The sequence below is a fragment of the Cajanus cajan genome, chromosome 6, assembly GCF_000230855.2.
Source record: "Cajanus cajan strain Asha chromosome 6, NIPB_CcT2T_4, whole genome shotgun sequence".
Lineage (NCBI taxonomy): Eukaryota > Viridiplantae > Streptophyta > Magnoliopsida > Fabales > Fabaceae > Cajanus > Cajanus cajan.
In genome coordinates this window covers 6,284,636-6,301,580 of record NC_138522.1, presented here as the reverse complement: position 1 = coordinate 6,301,580, position 16,945 = coordinate 6,284,636, and the positions used below count along the sequence as shown (strand labels likewise).

At 34.4% G+C, this 16,945-nt stretch overlaps 1 protein-coding gene across 1 annotated transcript; it reads left to right on the top strand.

Moving 5' to 3' along the window:
- Positions 1-4,487: 4,487 nt before the first annotated feature.
- REF6 (relative of early flowering 6) lies at positions 4,488-14,256 on the top strand. Its single transcript, XM_020380168.3, has 7 exons — positions 4,488-5,470; positions 6,948-7,026; positions 7,904-7,971; positions 8,060-8,210; positions 8,555-9,228; positions 10,102-10,740; positions 11,627-14,256. Exons 1-7 carry the CDS (start codon positions 4,627-4,629, stop codon positions 13,987-13,989), a joined length of 4,818 nt encoding a protein of 1,605 aa, XP_020235757.1. The 5' UTR covers positions 4,488-4,626; the 3' UTR covers positions 13,990-14,256.
- Positions 14,257-16,945: the final 2,689 nt, after the last annotated feature.

Below are 16,945 nucleotides of genomic sequence, written 5' to 3'. Positions count from 1 at the left end.
TGAACTAGTTGTTTAAGCATAGAAATTATTATTGATTAGGTGGTTCATCATGACCAATCTCTTAATTTCCCCCAAGAAATGAGACACTGCCTCCAATACTACATGCATCGTACAATTGCAGCAAATGATGCTCACTCTAGATTAGAATGAAAACAAAATGAGTGTTGAGCTAGCTCATCAATTCGGCTGTGATATTGTAATTAAAATGATGTGTGGGGTAGCCTGCAAAAATTATAACTCGCCTGATGCTGAGCAAATTGTCTTTTATATCTTTTTCTATATAAGGCATGACATGAATTTTTCTGCTTGAAATGTTATTTTATCAATTTGATTGTTGGATAAGTTGATTAAAAAGATTCACAGGTCAACTTTTTTTTTTTTTGGGTTATAGAGTTACTCTTGTATTCGTAAAACATATATCTACCCAAGAAAAGCATATATTGTTACGAAGAGGCAAAATATTTTGATAATTTTTCAATCTAAGAGATTGTTTTTAGTTGAAAGATGTTCTTGGTGTATACACAAATAAAATTGATTTTTAAATTAAACATAAGGGAACACTATAGCCCTCGATCGGGATAATATTAAAAATTAAAATCATATTTCAGTTTTTAGCTTTAAATTTAGTTCCAATATTATTTTTTCATTTTTAAAAAGTTACCGTCAATCTTAATTTTTTTGTTGCAGGTTCATGTCAATAATAATTCTTTTCACAAAACATGTATTTTTTAAGTTTACATAAGAAAAATATTAAGAAAAGAATAATTTATAAAAGAATATCAATCTTTTTAGTCCTATCAAAGAGTATCTCTAGTATACTGAGTCAAATATTAATTTCGTTCATAATATTATAAATGTTGTTAACTTGATGAAATTTTGTATATTGGAAAATAGTATTTTTTGTTAAATGGATTATCTCTACAATGCGCAAGTGAAAAATGTTTAATTATTAAAAGTCTCACAAATCATGTATTTTTTTCAAGTTTCTTAAGCAGAAATTACATAAACAATATTGATAAAAATAAATAGATTAAATATGGTTTAAGTCTCATAAATTTAGGAAAAAATTGATTTTGATTTCTTAAATTTAAAATTGATCTTTTTAATTATGTAATTTCAAAAATATTATTTTTATAATTCAAGATTACTTGTAATATCTTTGACAAAGATAAATTGAGTTAATTAGGTTCGATATGATATTTTTGTTAATAAAAATATTAGTAGGTGAATTTTATGTAATAAATTCAATAATTGATGAGTTTTGTTTAACAGGTTCACTTACAACATTTGACTAAAAGGATTGAAATAAGTCTCAAGTTATAAGAACTAAAATAATAATTTTAAATTTAATAAATAAAATTTTTTTATTTCATATTTAAAGGACTAAAAAATATTTAAGTCAAATAAAATTAATTTTAAAAAATAACGACAAAAACAATAATATTTATTTTCTTAATAATAATAATAATAAATTTCATAAAATTATAATAATGAAAGTAATAATTTTCATAAAATACTAATAATGAAAATAATAATTTGTGAATGAATGACTTTGTGAAAAACTTTAATTTGATAGTGCATTTCCTTTTCCCTAATTTGAATAACAATTAATTAATATTAATAACAGTTTTAATCATCACAACAATAATTTTAGTCATAACAATAGTAATTTTAATAATAATAATAATAAAAGGAACAATATTATTAATAGTAATTTCAATATAATAATAATTTTATAATGACAACAAGTGTGATCTTGATCATTGTTGGTAGCATAATTTTACAACTAAAAAAACAGAAAAAATCAATTTTCATGATTTTGGTATAAGACTTAAAACTATTTTGCAAATACATTAAAAATGACTTCAAAACTATTTTATCTAAACACATTTTATTTTAAAAAATAAGTTTTGAAAACTAGAAATCAGAAACTTTGCTCCATTCGAAGGGGGTTTAACTTTTTTTTTTTTGTTCTATAAAAGGGTAATGTTTGCATAGTTTTGGACTGAATGTTAGACTAGAATAAATAAAGGTTTTAGATTAATAGCATATACAATTTAACGCTATACTAATAACAGGCAAAATAGGCATTTTTTCTTTAAAAAAAAAAAGTAGGCATATTCGTTCAGAAAAAAAAAAATACGAAAGAAGATAAATTAATTTCAAGTAGAAATAACCATAGTTTTAAAAACCGGACCGGTCATCGAACCGGTTAAGGTACTGGGTTAGTGGGTCAAAGGTTGAACCGGTGGGTCATTAGTTGAACCGCATGACTCGGTTTTTATTTATTTTTATTAAAAAATATTTATATTAAATATATTTTATACTTATAAATTTTAATAAATTCACATCTTATTTTAAATTTCAATTTTTCTATCTTATTTAAAATTATTTTTATTTTTATTTTGTAAAAAAATACATAAAAAATTACATGTTAAACAGTATATTAATACAAATTAAAAATATAAATAATATGTACATATATAATATGCTTACAATTAATATCACAAAATAATATATGTAATATTTACATAAATATTATATTATTAAATATATAATTTAAAATTAATAATATATTATAAAAGTTATTTAAGTTGTATATATTACAAACAAATATATTAGAACAAGTAGTCATTGTTATATTTAATAAGACTCCTTGCTTTTTCATTAAGAGATTCAATTTTCATTATTATTTTTTGTGATTTATGGTCCCTTAAAAAAATTTAGAAAAAAGAAAAAGAAAAAAAAATGGTTGAACCGGTTTGACCCACCGGTTCACCGGTTGAACCGGAAAATTGACCGGTTCAATCCGGTTTGAAACGGGTCGACTGCATAACCGATCCAACTTAAGATTCGGACCGGCTGGACCACCGGTTCCCGGTCCAACCGGTCCGACCGGCCGGTTCGGTCCGGTTTTTAAATCACTGGAAATAACTTTTAAAATAGAGAGTAAATCTAGGACAGCATAATCTTACGAAAAATATGCTATAACACTTTTTTTAACGTACAGTGTTTTTTTGATATTGTAGATTTTATATCATTGGAAGTTATTAAATTGTAGAATATAGAAAATGATATATTACGGCGAGATTCATTAAAAACCCACTTAAACAATTTATAGTGGTTAGTGGTTACACCATTAAAATTACTCTAATAGATGTTGGACCACTAGCAAACACGTGCTTACTTTAAAGTACATCAATAAATGTTTTTCTTTTCAGTTTGTCTGCACACAAAAAAATATATACATAACCGACGTGCATGATTCTTCAAAGATATATTTTGGCAACATAATTTTTGGGAACAAGGGGATTTCCTTGTTAAAAAAACATGATAATAATTCAGCCCCAAAAAAGAAAGATAAAAAACGCTGATGGAAAATAATTCTGTTTAAAATATTACATATGAGAACAAATGGAAGAGAATATAGGGACTTTATAAATGATAAGAAGTCTACGTTGAAGCTTTCCGACAAAAAGCAACAGGATTCTATTTAAACTCATTTTAGCCACGCAAAATAATACAAATTTTAAACCTACGAAAAAATCATGGTTGTAAAAGGATGGCTAGGATGTCTAGGATCCATACACATCAATGTACGGTGATGTTACTTTTTCTTCTAATGGATCATCTTAGGGTACTAGAGCAAGACCCGTAGTACTTAGGAAATCTTTTAAGAAGGAAAAATAAAATTGTAATAAATGTTCCATGAAAAACATTATTCTCCCATTTGAACACACAGTAAATATATGGAGTTAAATTAAATTTAGTGCACGGGTGATGTCACTATTAAATTGGACTCACTTTCCATGTCAAAGGTTCTCTCACCATAACAAAAAAACAAAAAAAAAAAAAGAAACAGGGAAAATCGAAGTTACTTGATGTTTGACTTGCAAACTAACTAGAACGTTGTTATCATATCATTTGTTAACTCAAGTCCTTGTATTTTGCCATTGATTTTCACCATAAAGGAAGGTGATTTAATCGAGTCTTGCAATCAAATCAAACACATATCTATAACTATAACTATAATTACTCACACTCATGCTGTTGCTGACCCTGCTCCATCATGTGCCTAGTTTGCATGATTTTTCAGTTATCTCATGCAAGCAGGGCTTATGAAGGCTCAATCAGGATGCGACACGTGTCTAGATCAAGATGCTGACGTGTCGCCAGTCGGTGGGGTCGTCTTTGACTCCCCTTGAAGCGCGAGAGACCCATGTGGCCACGTCATCAACCGTGGCGTCATCCAGCCAACCCAATCCGAAAATACCAAATCTTGGCGGGGGCAAAATTAGAATAACGTAAAACCAGGAAGCGGCAGAAAAGGGCGCATCAGCAAAAGTAGCCTGATTAGTATTTAGTGATGATTTATCCAAAAAGAGAAAAAAGGGAAAGTGGATTAATTAGAAAGAGAAAAGGGGCAGTGAAGGTAAATAAGAGGAAAAGGCAATGGCAATTGTGAGAAAGAAAGGCAGAGAATAAAAGGCCCCAACCCCAACTCACACATCACTCACATGTCTACTACTCACTCTGCTAACCCCTGCCGAGCCCTGCCCCAATTTCATTCTTCCTCTGGAAACAGGGGAAGAGGAAGAGGCGGAATCTAAACCAAAAGAATCATTAATGGGAGGAGCTTCCGAGGACGTTCTGCCCTGGCTCAAATCACTGCCGGTGGCGCCGGAGTACCGCCCCACCGTCGCCGAGTTCCAAGATCCAATCGCCTACATATTCAAGATCGAGAAGGAAGCTTCCAAGTACGGCATCTGCAAAATCATCCCTCCCTTCCCGCCTTCCCCAAAGAAAACCGCCATCGCCAACCTCAACCACTCGCTCGCCGCCGTCGCCGGCTCCACATTCACCACGCGCCAGCAGCAGATCGGCTTCTGCCCCCGCCGTCCGCGCCCCGTCCAGCGTCCAGTCTGGCAGAGCGGCGACCACTACACCTTCCACCAGTTCGAGTCCAAGGCCAAGTCCTTCGAGAAAACGTACCTCAAACGCCACGCCAAGAAGGGCTCGGGCTCAGCCTCGGCCTCAGCCTCGGGCTCCGGCCTCGGCCTCAGCCCGCTCGAGACGGAAACGCTCTTCTGGAAGGCCACGCTGGACAAACCCTTCTCCGTCGAGTACGCCAACGACATGCCGGGCTCCGCGTTTTCCCCCAAATGCCGCGACGCAGGGGATCCCAGCTCCCTCGCGGACACTCCCTGGAACATGCGCGCCGTTTCTAGGGCCAACGGCTCGCTCTTGCGCTTCATGAAGGAGGAGATTCCCGGCGTCACTTCCCCCATGGTCTACGTCGCCATGCTCTTCAGCTGGTTCGCCTGGCACGTCGAGGACCACGACTTGCACAGTTTGAACTACCTCCACATGGGCGCCGGCAAGACCTGGTACGGCGTCCCGCGCGACGCCGCCGTCGCTTTCGAGGAAGTCGTTAGGGTTCACGGCTACGGCGGCGAGATTAACCCGCTCGGTGAGATCGCCTGCTTCTTATTCTTTCGGCATTGTTGAATTTACTGTTCAGTTCTCTCTTGGCGTGCGCGCCTGCTTGCCTTTGCTTCGAATTTGTGAAATGTTGACTTTGAAAAGCATGGTTAGTTGCTGGTGTGGTTCTGCGTCTGCTTATTATTGAAAGGTTCTGTTTATAATTGGGGGATTCGTAAGGACCGCTATTAGCTTTACGGAGTGTATTTGTATCACATTGTCTCTTTTGTGGGTTTTGACCGTGGTTTTGTTTGGAAAAGCGTTTGAATAAGTATTGGAGGGGAAATAGTTAACAAAGTAAAATGAATTAAACTTCTTCCAAGTTAAATTTAGCTTTTTGGAGGAGTTAGATGAGAGAGCTTCTATGAATTAGATTATGTATGATATGAGCTAATTTTAACTTATTGGAGAAACTTATTTCATGTTACCTTATTTTGTTCTCTTAGAAGTGCTTATTAAGAAGATTGTCCTAAACTTGTAGCAGCGTGTTTTATTGGCCGAAGCTCTGGACAACGCTAGTTTGGTTGAAAAGGAACAAGTTTTTCCTTCCATAAATGGTGCACTGGGGAGTACATTTTCTGTTTGTGTCAGTTTTGGTCTAAAAATGAACACAGTGAAGTTTTGTTTGGAACCCATTATGGTGGGAGAAAGTGGATCAGAAAATCATTTTGTCCTCGCTCTTCTAATGAATGTCCTGTTTTGTGCTCTGTTAACATGTTATGTTCTTGTAATCTTTCACTCTTTTACTTGTAAAAGGCCGTATAGTTTGTTTAATTCTTTTTCTGCATTTTACCTATAAATTGAAGGATGCATGCTTGTATTGTGACATGCTTTCACAATCATGAGTTTCAGATCAAGGCATGATTGTTGAAATCAAGATTCACTATTGAAACCCTAGGAGTTTTTGATTTAAGTTTTAGTTCTCTGTTTTAATCTCAGCCAGTTAAAAGTGGTTGAAATTTTGATTGTAACAAAGAAAGATGACAAAATTAGGGTTTATTTAGTTGATTTTAGATCGCCAACTTGTTGATTTAGGAGGCAATGAATGCGGCTAATGATTGAACAATATCTTGATGCCATTTTCCAATTTGGAATTTGAAAATCAGCCCCCATTTGGGATGGGCACAGTCATCTCATTCTTTCACATTCTATCTACTCTGCTAACACATACATCTCCTTGACATAACCTTCATATTTCTGATTTCTTGTTTTCTGTAGGCAATCTTCAATTTTTTATTTTTTATTATTTATTTTTTATTTTTTATCTCCTTCACTTCTTTCACCTTTGATATATCATCTTTTATGTTTCAATTTATGAGGAATGAAAGATCTTGGTCAGCCCCTTCCCCGGGATAACTGACGAATAACAGTGATTTGCATTTGTTAAAAGGATGATACTCGATTTTTGCATTTATATATGAATCAACATGTGACAAACTTACATGGGTCTTGTTTCCCTTCAACAGTTACTTTTGCTATTCTTGGTGAGAAAACCACAGTGATGTCGCCTGAAGTATTTATTAGTGCAGGTGTTCCATGCTGCAGGTACTAATATTTATGATCATCATGCTATAGTTTTGTGATCGTATTTGGTATATCCTCCGTATTAATCTCAAACATTAAGTACTTACACTACCAGTTTTTCTGTGGTGTGTTAGTGATGCTATGCTGCTTGCGTTTACTTTGAATTGCTGCTTAATTTTGTCCGACACACAAATTAATTTCAAGCTTAAAGATGTTGAAGTTCTGTTACAATTTCAAATGCAACCTCGCTGGAAATGTATCCCTAGTCAAAAGATTTAACTTTTTCTGTTTTTTTTTTTCCTGTCATTAACATGAATTCATCATTACAGCTTCCATTTCCATTTGGAATAATTTATTTCTATTTTCTCACTATCTTGTGGCTATTTCCTTTTGAAATCATTTGTGTACTAAATGAATATTGAGTTCTCTTTCACTTGGAGCTTGGAAGCAGTTATTGATTGTTAGTTTTGAAGGCTTTGGTAGAAACAAGGAAACCTCAATGGTGTAGTTTTTTTAGTTGTGTGGTATATGTGGTTGGAGTGAAAGACCCTCATCTTTGATTTGGAGTAGTATTGTTTTCTTCCTTCTCTCTGGTGCTCTGCTATGGCTGTTTCAAGGGATACCCATTTCTGATATGCAGAGAGACAACAAAGCCTTGCTGCATGCTTGGTTCCCTCTGTTTTTTTCTTAATTTATTTTGCTGCTTAAAAGAATATAATGTCCTCTCCCTGGTTGCTGCTACCCTCTTTTATCTCGAATATATATATATATATATTTTAAATTGAATGGATGTTAGTAATCATCATTGCAAATATTAGATGTCATTTTCTTGTTCAGTGACCCTGTAATGGTGGTTTATGTGCATCTTTAACTTTAACTCTCAATTTCTTGTAATCAGGCTAGTACAAAATGCTGGGGAATTTGTTGTGACGTTTCCAAGAGCCTATCACACAGGGTTTAGTCATGGTAAGGCAACTAAAAGTCTTAAGAATGTTACTCATAGGCTCAAGGGTTTAGTTGAATGACTGTAATGCTTTGAATGTCTGCTGTGTAGGCTTTAATTGTGGAGAGGCAGCAAACATTGCAACACCTGAGTGGTTGAGGGTTGCTAAAGATGCTGCAATTCGGAGGGCTTCACTAAATTATCCTCCCATGGTTTCACATTTCCAGTTACTTTATGACCTTGCCTTAGCATTGTGTTCTAGGTTTGTCTTTTTCTAAACTAGCTTTTTATAATTGGCTATAAGAGTGTGCTGCTGATATCTTACTAGAATTATCTTTTGTTTTCATTTTGTTAGTAGGTTGATGCAATTATTAATGATACCTTATTGACTTAATGGGGTCTCAGGATGCAGTTTTATTCTCCAATTTTTAAAAAGTGTGGATGAATCAATCTGGTTCTTGATATAAATGTTTGGTTTTTAGGCTTTCCTTATTCAAAATTTCATGTAGTACAATTTGATCATGACACCAAGACATTTATTCTGATGATCATATGATCTGTTCTAAAATATACTGCCTGTAAATATGATTTGTTTCTTCCATACAGAATTCCAGCGGGCATCAGTGCTGAACCTCGTAGTTCTCGTCTTAAAGATAAGAAGAAGGGTGAAGGAGAAACAGTAATTAAAGAACTATTTGTCCAAGATGTGTTACAGAACAATGATCTGCTTCATATACTTGGGAAAGGATCTCCTGTAGTATTTCTTCCTCGTAGCTCAGTTGACATTTCTGTTTGCTCAAAATTACGTGTTGGATCCCAGCAATCCATCAATGTAAGCAATTCTGAGGGAATGCATTCCTCAAAAGGTTTTGTTTCTGATGATCTGGTATTCAACAGGAGTCATGGAATCAAGCAAGAAAAAAGTTTCTATTCTGTGAGAGACAAGTTTACTACATTGTATGAAAGGAACAGGATTTCCTCTTTTGATGCAAATGGTAATGTAAGCACTTCCAGTTCTAAGCCAATTCAAAGAGACAATGAAAGAGAAACTAGCCAAGGAGAAGGATTATCAGATCAGAGACTGTTTTCTTGTGTCACGTGTGGAATATTAAGCTTTTCCTGTGTTGCTATTGTACAGCCTAGAGAACCAGCAGCTAGATATCTAATGTCAGCTGATTGCAGCTTCTTTAATGATTGGGTTGTTGGCTCTGGAGTATCAAGCAATAAATTTACTATTGCCCATGACAGAGCAACTATTCCTGAGCCAAATATGTATACAGGCAGGTTTTATAAGTTCTATTTCTAGCATTCATACTGTTTCATATTGTATCAAAAATAGTTAGTTTCTTTGGATCTTATCAATAACGACTTCACATTCTAGGCATTTTCTGGGCCTGTCTTGTGCTATTTGGGAAACATGTTTATTTATTTGGTCAGTGTCTTTCTATAAGTAAGAGCCGAGTTGCATGGCCACCCTTTCATGATAATTTCCTACAGTAGAGCAGAACCACAAATGTATGCCTGTAGGTTATGACTTGTCTCTGCATTGGCATGGACCAGGGATATCCTCTTTTGTCTCCAAATCTCCTTTTGTGAAATATTGATGTTATATAAATTAGCTGATGACAGTCTGAGCTTTAGCCTACTTATTTATCTGTCTTCTTTTTTAATTTTCTCTTATATTGTCCCTCTGGTATTATTTGGGGTCCAGAAGTTTGGTTTGGATCCTGTGGTACTTTATTATACAAGAGAAATGGTTAAATTGTTTAGTTGTAATATTCAAATACTGAACTCCAGGAGACTACAGAATCTTGTCTTGTCTTGTCTTGTCTTGTGTGATGGTTGAAGAAGCTTTGAGTTGTCCTGCCATCAGTGTCGTAAATTTGTCTTTAGTTACATAATTGCAAATCTCATTATAAGAAGTTTTTAGTTGGGGGATAAAATAAAAAAAACAGGGACATGCACTAGTGCTCTATACAAAGCTTTTGTGATGTGCATATGAAGGCACAACTTAGGTATCTAAGAAGCTAAATCCTTTTATATCTCCTTTGCTTTATCTCTCAAAAGTTTGCCTCAGATAATTCATTGATTCAGTCTTCTTGCCTAGGATTTAGGTAAAACTTGGTACTAATCCTTTTAGTTCCATTATGCAGGATGGATGAAAAAGAATGTCCAAGATGGTATACATGATGTTCCTGTTCAATCTTCTCGGGAGGCTTTAAACACTAAAAGTGAAAATGGCAATACAGCTCTTGCATTATTGGCTTCGGCATATGGAAATTCTTCTGACTCTGAGGAAGATCAGATTGCAATTGACGGTCATGAATCAAATGTGATAAACCCTGCTTCTGAAAGTTTACTTTCTCATACTCAAGATACTCAAGATTCCCATGCTAGTCCCATGACTGTACTAGATAGGAGAGATGATATTCCTTCAAAGAGTGCTGATTATGAGGATTTTATGCATCGTAGATTTGAGTGTAATTTGAGTCATCAGTCCTTAGACCACTCGCTTAAGAAACAGGATTATAATATCACATCAGGGGTTACATTTGAAAATTCAAGGACGGTTCCTAATTCCACCTCTAATTGTTCCCAAGATGCTCATGATGCTGAAAGGTCGTTGTCTAACAAGCCTATGATTCCCTTTGATAATAAAAATGCTTCAATGGTGCTACAATCCGATGAAGACTCATCCAGAATGCATGTTTTTTGTCTAGAGCATGCTATAGAAGCAGAGCAGCAACTTCGTCCAATAGGTGGAGCCCACATATTGCTCCTTTGTCATCCAGGTTTGTGGGTTGATTGACTAATTATTCATTTTATGTTGTATTGTTTATCTCATGCCCAGGTTCTTGCTAACAATTCAACTTTATTTTTTGCAATTCTTTTGCTCTTTAAGAATGAACCCTTAATAGCTTCAGAGTTTAAACTGGTTAAGAAACATGTGAGTCCCTTGATGGAAGTTATGTCAGTATATGTTGCAAAATATAAAGAAATCATTTTTTCCTCCTTAATGGAAAGGTTATCCAACTTTGATAAGAGTTTGAATTTGATTCAATGTCAGTATGAAGCATTTTACACTATCTGTAAATATGAAGATACCAAATAAATGAAGCAGTCATTGTTTTTCACTTATAGTGAAAGCTTTTGCCTATTTTCTTAAATAGATGGCACCACAAAATTTGCTGATATTGTATTTTTTACATTGTTTGTGAATCAAAATTAAATCTTATAGTATAAAGAAAATCATGAATCTTATTTTTGGTTATGCTTTATATTTTTTTAATTTGCTTATTTTTTGTAGTCATAGATGATATGTTTGTCATAGATGGGTTATGTTTGTCCATCTATGATGAGTTATAACTATTCATTCACAAGCCAGGACATCTCAAAAGATGTTTCTTTTTTTATTTGAAGTATTTTTCATGTATTTGTCATGGATTGATGATAGTCGGTGTACATAACCTCATTTTTATTTTTAATACTAATTAACTTTATCTTCATTTTCTGTGTCTTGTATAGAATTATGGCTACTAATGCTTATCTTCATTTTCTTGCATAGGATTTTTGATTACTGATTAACCTCATTGTGTTGCTGATTAAAAATTGTATAGTTACTGTTACTAGTTTTCCTCTTTGTAAAACACTAATTGTTTATGTTACATATTTCTATAGATTATCCCAAGATAGAGGCTGAAGCAAAATTGGTGGCAGAAGATTTGGGGATTGATTACATGTGGAAGGATACTGCATACAGGCATGCTTCCAAGGAGGATGAGGAGACGATCCAATCGGCTTTGGATAGTGAGGAAGCTATTCCTGGGAATGGTGACTGGGCTGTAAAGCTAGGAATCAATCTCTTTTATAGTGCAAATCTGTGCCGCTCTCCTCTTTATAGTAAGCAGATGCCTTACAATTCTGTTATATACTATGCATTTGGTTGTAGCTCTCCAGCAAGCTCACCTGTAGAGCCAAAGGTCTACCAAAGAAGGGTCAACAAGCAGAAAAAGGTTGTTGCTGGGAAATGGTGTGGTAAAGTTTGGATGTCCAATCAGGTACATCCCCTTTTAGCAAAAAGAGATTCTGAAGATGTTGAGGATGAGAAACTCATACTTGGGTGGATATTATCTGATGAGAAAATTGAGAGATCAGAAAGTACCCCCAAAAGTGAAACTACTAGCAGAAAATCAGGTAAGAAAAGGAAAATGACTGCAGAGAATGGACGAACCAGAAAAGGTACTAATGTTAAGAAAAATGTAGTTTCAGATAATTCCACTGAAGATAAACCCAACTCACAGCCAAGGAGGATTCTTAGAAGTAAGAAGAAAGCCAGGCATGTTGACAGAGACGGTGCTGCTTTGAAAGGGGATTATTCTCCTCCATATCATCATAGAAAACCTATAAGCAAGCGAACAAACTGCACTGAAAGTGATGCGGTTTCTGATGATTCGCTTGATGATGATGATGATTACATGCAGCATAGGAGGAATGTTAATGTTGAAAAAGCTAAATTTATTGACAATGATGTGGTTTCAAATGATTCAGTGGACTGTGATTCTGACTGGCAGCAGAGGGCAGAACTAAGCAGCAAGCAAGTTGAAGATACAGAGAGAGATGATATTTCAGAGGATTCTTTGGATGTTGTTTCTCTTCAGCTGCAAAGGAAGACTTCCAAAGGCAAGCATGCTAAATACATTAGCGAAGAAGATATAATTTCTGATGACCAAATGGAGAGTCATTTTCAAAAGCGGCAAAGGAGAATTCCTAAAAGCAGGCAAGGCAGATACATTACTGGAAAAGATATCACATCTGATGACCAACTAGAGCTGAAAGTGCAGAAGCAGCAACGAAGGAATCCTAAAAGCAGGCAAGCCAAATACCTCAATGGAGAGGATATTGCATCAGACGACCAATTGGAGGGCCATTTTCGTAAGTATCAAAGAAGGACTCCTAAGGGCAGGCAGGCCAAATGTGGGGCAGGGGAAGATGACATGTCTGATGACCAATTGGAGGATCATTGTCTGAAGCAGCAAACAAGTTTCTCTAGGAAAAGGCAAAACAAAGGCATTGATAGAGAAGTTAAAAATGAAATATCTGATGACCAATTGGAGGATCATTTTCAGAAGCAGCAGAGAAGATTTCCTAAGAGCAAGCAAAACAAACACACTGATAAAGAAGTTTTGGATGACTTGGCTGAAAATAATTCTCATCTGCTGCATAGAACTCCTAAAAAGAAGCAAGCTAAATGCATGGACGAAGATGATATGAATTCTGATGATGAAATGGAAGATGATCAGCAGTTGAGGAGAACTCTTCGTAGTAAACAATCGAAACCAAAGACACTTCAACAGATGAAGCAAGCTAATACCCTCCAAGTGAAAAATCAGGCATCTCGGCCCTTAAAACGGGGTTCTCGGATACTTATGAAATCAAAGACTCCTCAGCAAACAAAACAGTCTTCTCATTTGCGGAATAAGCAATCGAGCAACTCTCAGGAGTTTAGTTTACATATGGAAGAGGAGGAAGAAGGTGGACCGAGCACACGCCTTAGGAAGAGAGCCACAAAAGGTCAGGAATCTGAAGGAAAATTGAAAGGCAAGCAAACAAAAAGGAAGAAGGTGAAGAATGCTACAGCTGCAAAGGTTTCGGTTGGCCATGCCAAAATGAAGGATGGGGAGCCAGAATATCAGTGTGATATTGATGGGTGCACTATGAGTTTTGGGTCGAAACAGGAGCTGCTGCATCACAAGAGAAATATCTGCCCTGTAAAAGGGTGTGGGAAGAAGTTTTTCTCACACAAGTATCTGGTGCAGCACCGTCGAGTTCACGAGGATGAGCGTCCCTTGAAGTGCCCTTGGAAGGGATGCAAGATGACTTTCAAGTGGGCGTGGGCTCGTACTGAGCACATTCGAGTCCACACTGGTGAACGGCCTTATGTGTGTGCTGAACCAGGTTGTGGACAAACATTCAGATTTGTGTCTGATTTCAGTCGTCATAAGCGAAAGACTGGTCATTCAGCAAAGAAGAGTCGTCAATAGCAAGTGGAAGAATAGACGTTTAATTGTTATTTAACATGACTTTTTATGAATTTATGAATCCATTTCTCAATTGACCCGGCTAGGACTAGGGTGTAGTAACAGTTTAGGATGTCCCTGCAATTGCCATTTGTAAGTTAATTACTTAATTCTGTTTTCCTTTTGGGTCTTCAACCCATTTGTTTATTACAATTAAAGCAATTGCTTGGATCTAGAAACATGATTCTCATCCAGTTTATATCACATGCCGCAAATGTTGTTTTATTGCAATGCAATTCCCTGGTGGTTGGTACGAAAGTCATGCGTATAGAGGTAGACATGCTTCAAGGAGGTAGCTCTTGTATCTTAAATGCAATTAAAATTGAGTTCTTCCATCTTACCATCATCAACACGTAGAGATTAGGTCTTTATACATGCAATCCCTCGATTCTTTTTTGTTTTTGCTATTCTTTAATTCAAATTTGTAGTCAATTGTTAAAATCTTAAACCTCTTCCAATGTCATTGGTCCAATTGACATTGTGATTGATTTTCAAACTGGTGTCGAGTTTAAGTTTTGGATTTGATAAAAAAAAAAACATTGGGAGGAATAGTTTTAATGCAGGCAAAGTTTTGAGAGAGCGTGTGTTTATTTTAACATTTTATTGTTAAAATTTGACAAACGTACGTTGAATGAAAAAGATAGAAATAGTTATTTTGTATTTTGGTGTTTTGGAAAGTGTGTTTTACGTTTTCGTTAAAAAAAAAAAAAGGGTTTTCCAAATACGCTGGGAGACTATTTCTGACAAAATTAGTAAATATTCCTGTTAATATCATAATATCGAAACAAAACATTAAATCTCTTTATTCATGTTTAGGGTTAGAGGTTGGAACTTTATATATGTAATGTCCTTTATCCCTCTTTGTTTTTGCTATTTCTTAATGCAAATTTCATAAATAATTTTTAGGCTTAAATATATTTTTAATCTTTTAAATTTAAAGTAAATTTATTTTTAATTTCTCAAATTTTAAGTTGGTTTTTCTAGACTTTGTTCAAAAAATCTTGTTTGTCTTTATATTAAAATTGATCTTTCTAAAGATGTTGCAATGTGAAAGTCATGCACAAAGATATAGGCATGTTTAGGGGTTTTTAGAATCAAGTCCACCTAAACAAAAAAATTGAAAATATATGAAAATAGACAACGTGATTTGGTTAGATATTTAGATTAGAATAATTAACTAAAATCAAATCAAAAAGTACTTATATATAAATATATTTTTTTTCTTCAAATGCATACTATAATTATACAAAATTGATACTTAACATAAAAGGTAAGGGTAACAAAACGAGTTGTCTTTTTTCATTTTAATTCATCACACCATTGACCACCAAAAACGAGATAAGGTGAAATGGTTCTTTTGATGGAAACGGGCTAAAAATCTTGATATATTTTAAAATTTTTTTTTACATGAATTGTCAAATTTAATCAAATGCCTATGACATAAATTTGTCTTTCAACTTCAAGATTGATACACAAAAATAATAACTTACAAATTAATAAAATTATATTTTTTAAATCAACATTGATACAAACAAGAAGCAAAGAAAATAAAAGTGTAGAGAACACACACACACACACACACACACATATATATATATATATATATATATATATATATATATATATATATGAAAGATGGATATATTTTAGAATAGTAGGAGTTCCTTTTATAGGCAACAAGTATACAATCAGAGTAAAATCACCATAAAAGAAACAAACATAACAATCAAAAACTCTTTAAAAATAATAATTGATATCCAAATAAAGTAGGACAATTATTAACCAGTAAAAACAAAATAAAACATTACTAAATAAAAAATGTCAACAGACCTTACTTTAAACTGATATTTGCTAACATTCGGTTTAAAGGCTTCATTGACTTTAACATATAGACTCCAAGAGACCTATACTTCATGAATGACTCTCTCTTAAGTGCCTTGGTGAAGATATCAACAAATTGATCTTCACTCTTACAATAGATCAATGTAATTACTCCATCATTACTTAAATCTCATAAGAAATAAATTTTCACATCAATGTGCTTGTTTCTTCCATATAACAATGGATTCTTTGAAAATTTGATTGCTGAATTATTATCGCAAAAAATATTAGTAGCCCCAAGTTACTGGAATTTTAACTCTTCAAGGACTCTCCTTATCCATATGCCTTGACAAGCACAAGCAGTTGCTACAACAGATCCTACTTCTATGCTTGATAAAGTGACAATATGTTGTTGTCTAAAGAACCAAGAGACAACACCCGTGCCAAGCATGAAAACACACCCCAAAGTGCTCTTTCTATCATCTTGATCTCTTGCATAATCACTACTAGTGAATCCCAATAGATTGGACTTTTCACCTTTCTTATAAAACTGTCCAAACTCTTGTTCCTTGCAAGTAGTGAAGGATTCTCTTGGCAGCAAGTAGATGCATTTCTATAGGATTCTTCATGTACCTACTAATCAAACTTACAAAATACATTACATTAGGCCTAGTTGTTGTGACACCCTTACTATCCCAACACATATATCGCAATAATATAATTAAATTAAGGAAATAAATTTTTTCAACGTATTGGTAAAAGGGTTCACATAAAAACCTTCACAAATGATCTTCAATGTCCAACATGAATAAAATTTGAAAAATAAAATATAAGATTTTACAACTTGTTTTTAAAAATAATAACTACAACTCCAAATTCATATAAAAATTCCATATCCTAGAAATTCTCTGTCCCGATGTCACAATACCAGATCACACCCACAATTCAATAGTTGACATTCTAGATGCCACTCAAAGCCAGATCTTCCTCACCTAAAACATCCACAAATTATACAGTGAGAAAAGAAAACATCTATATGTAAAGAACACAAGGAAAAATACAACATAATCTTATCATAACTCATCAATTAATGAAGTCT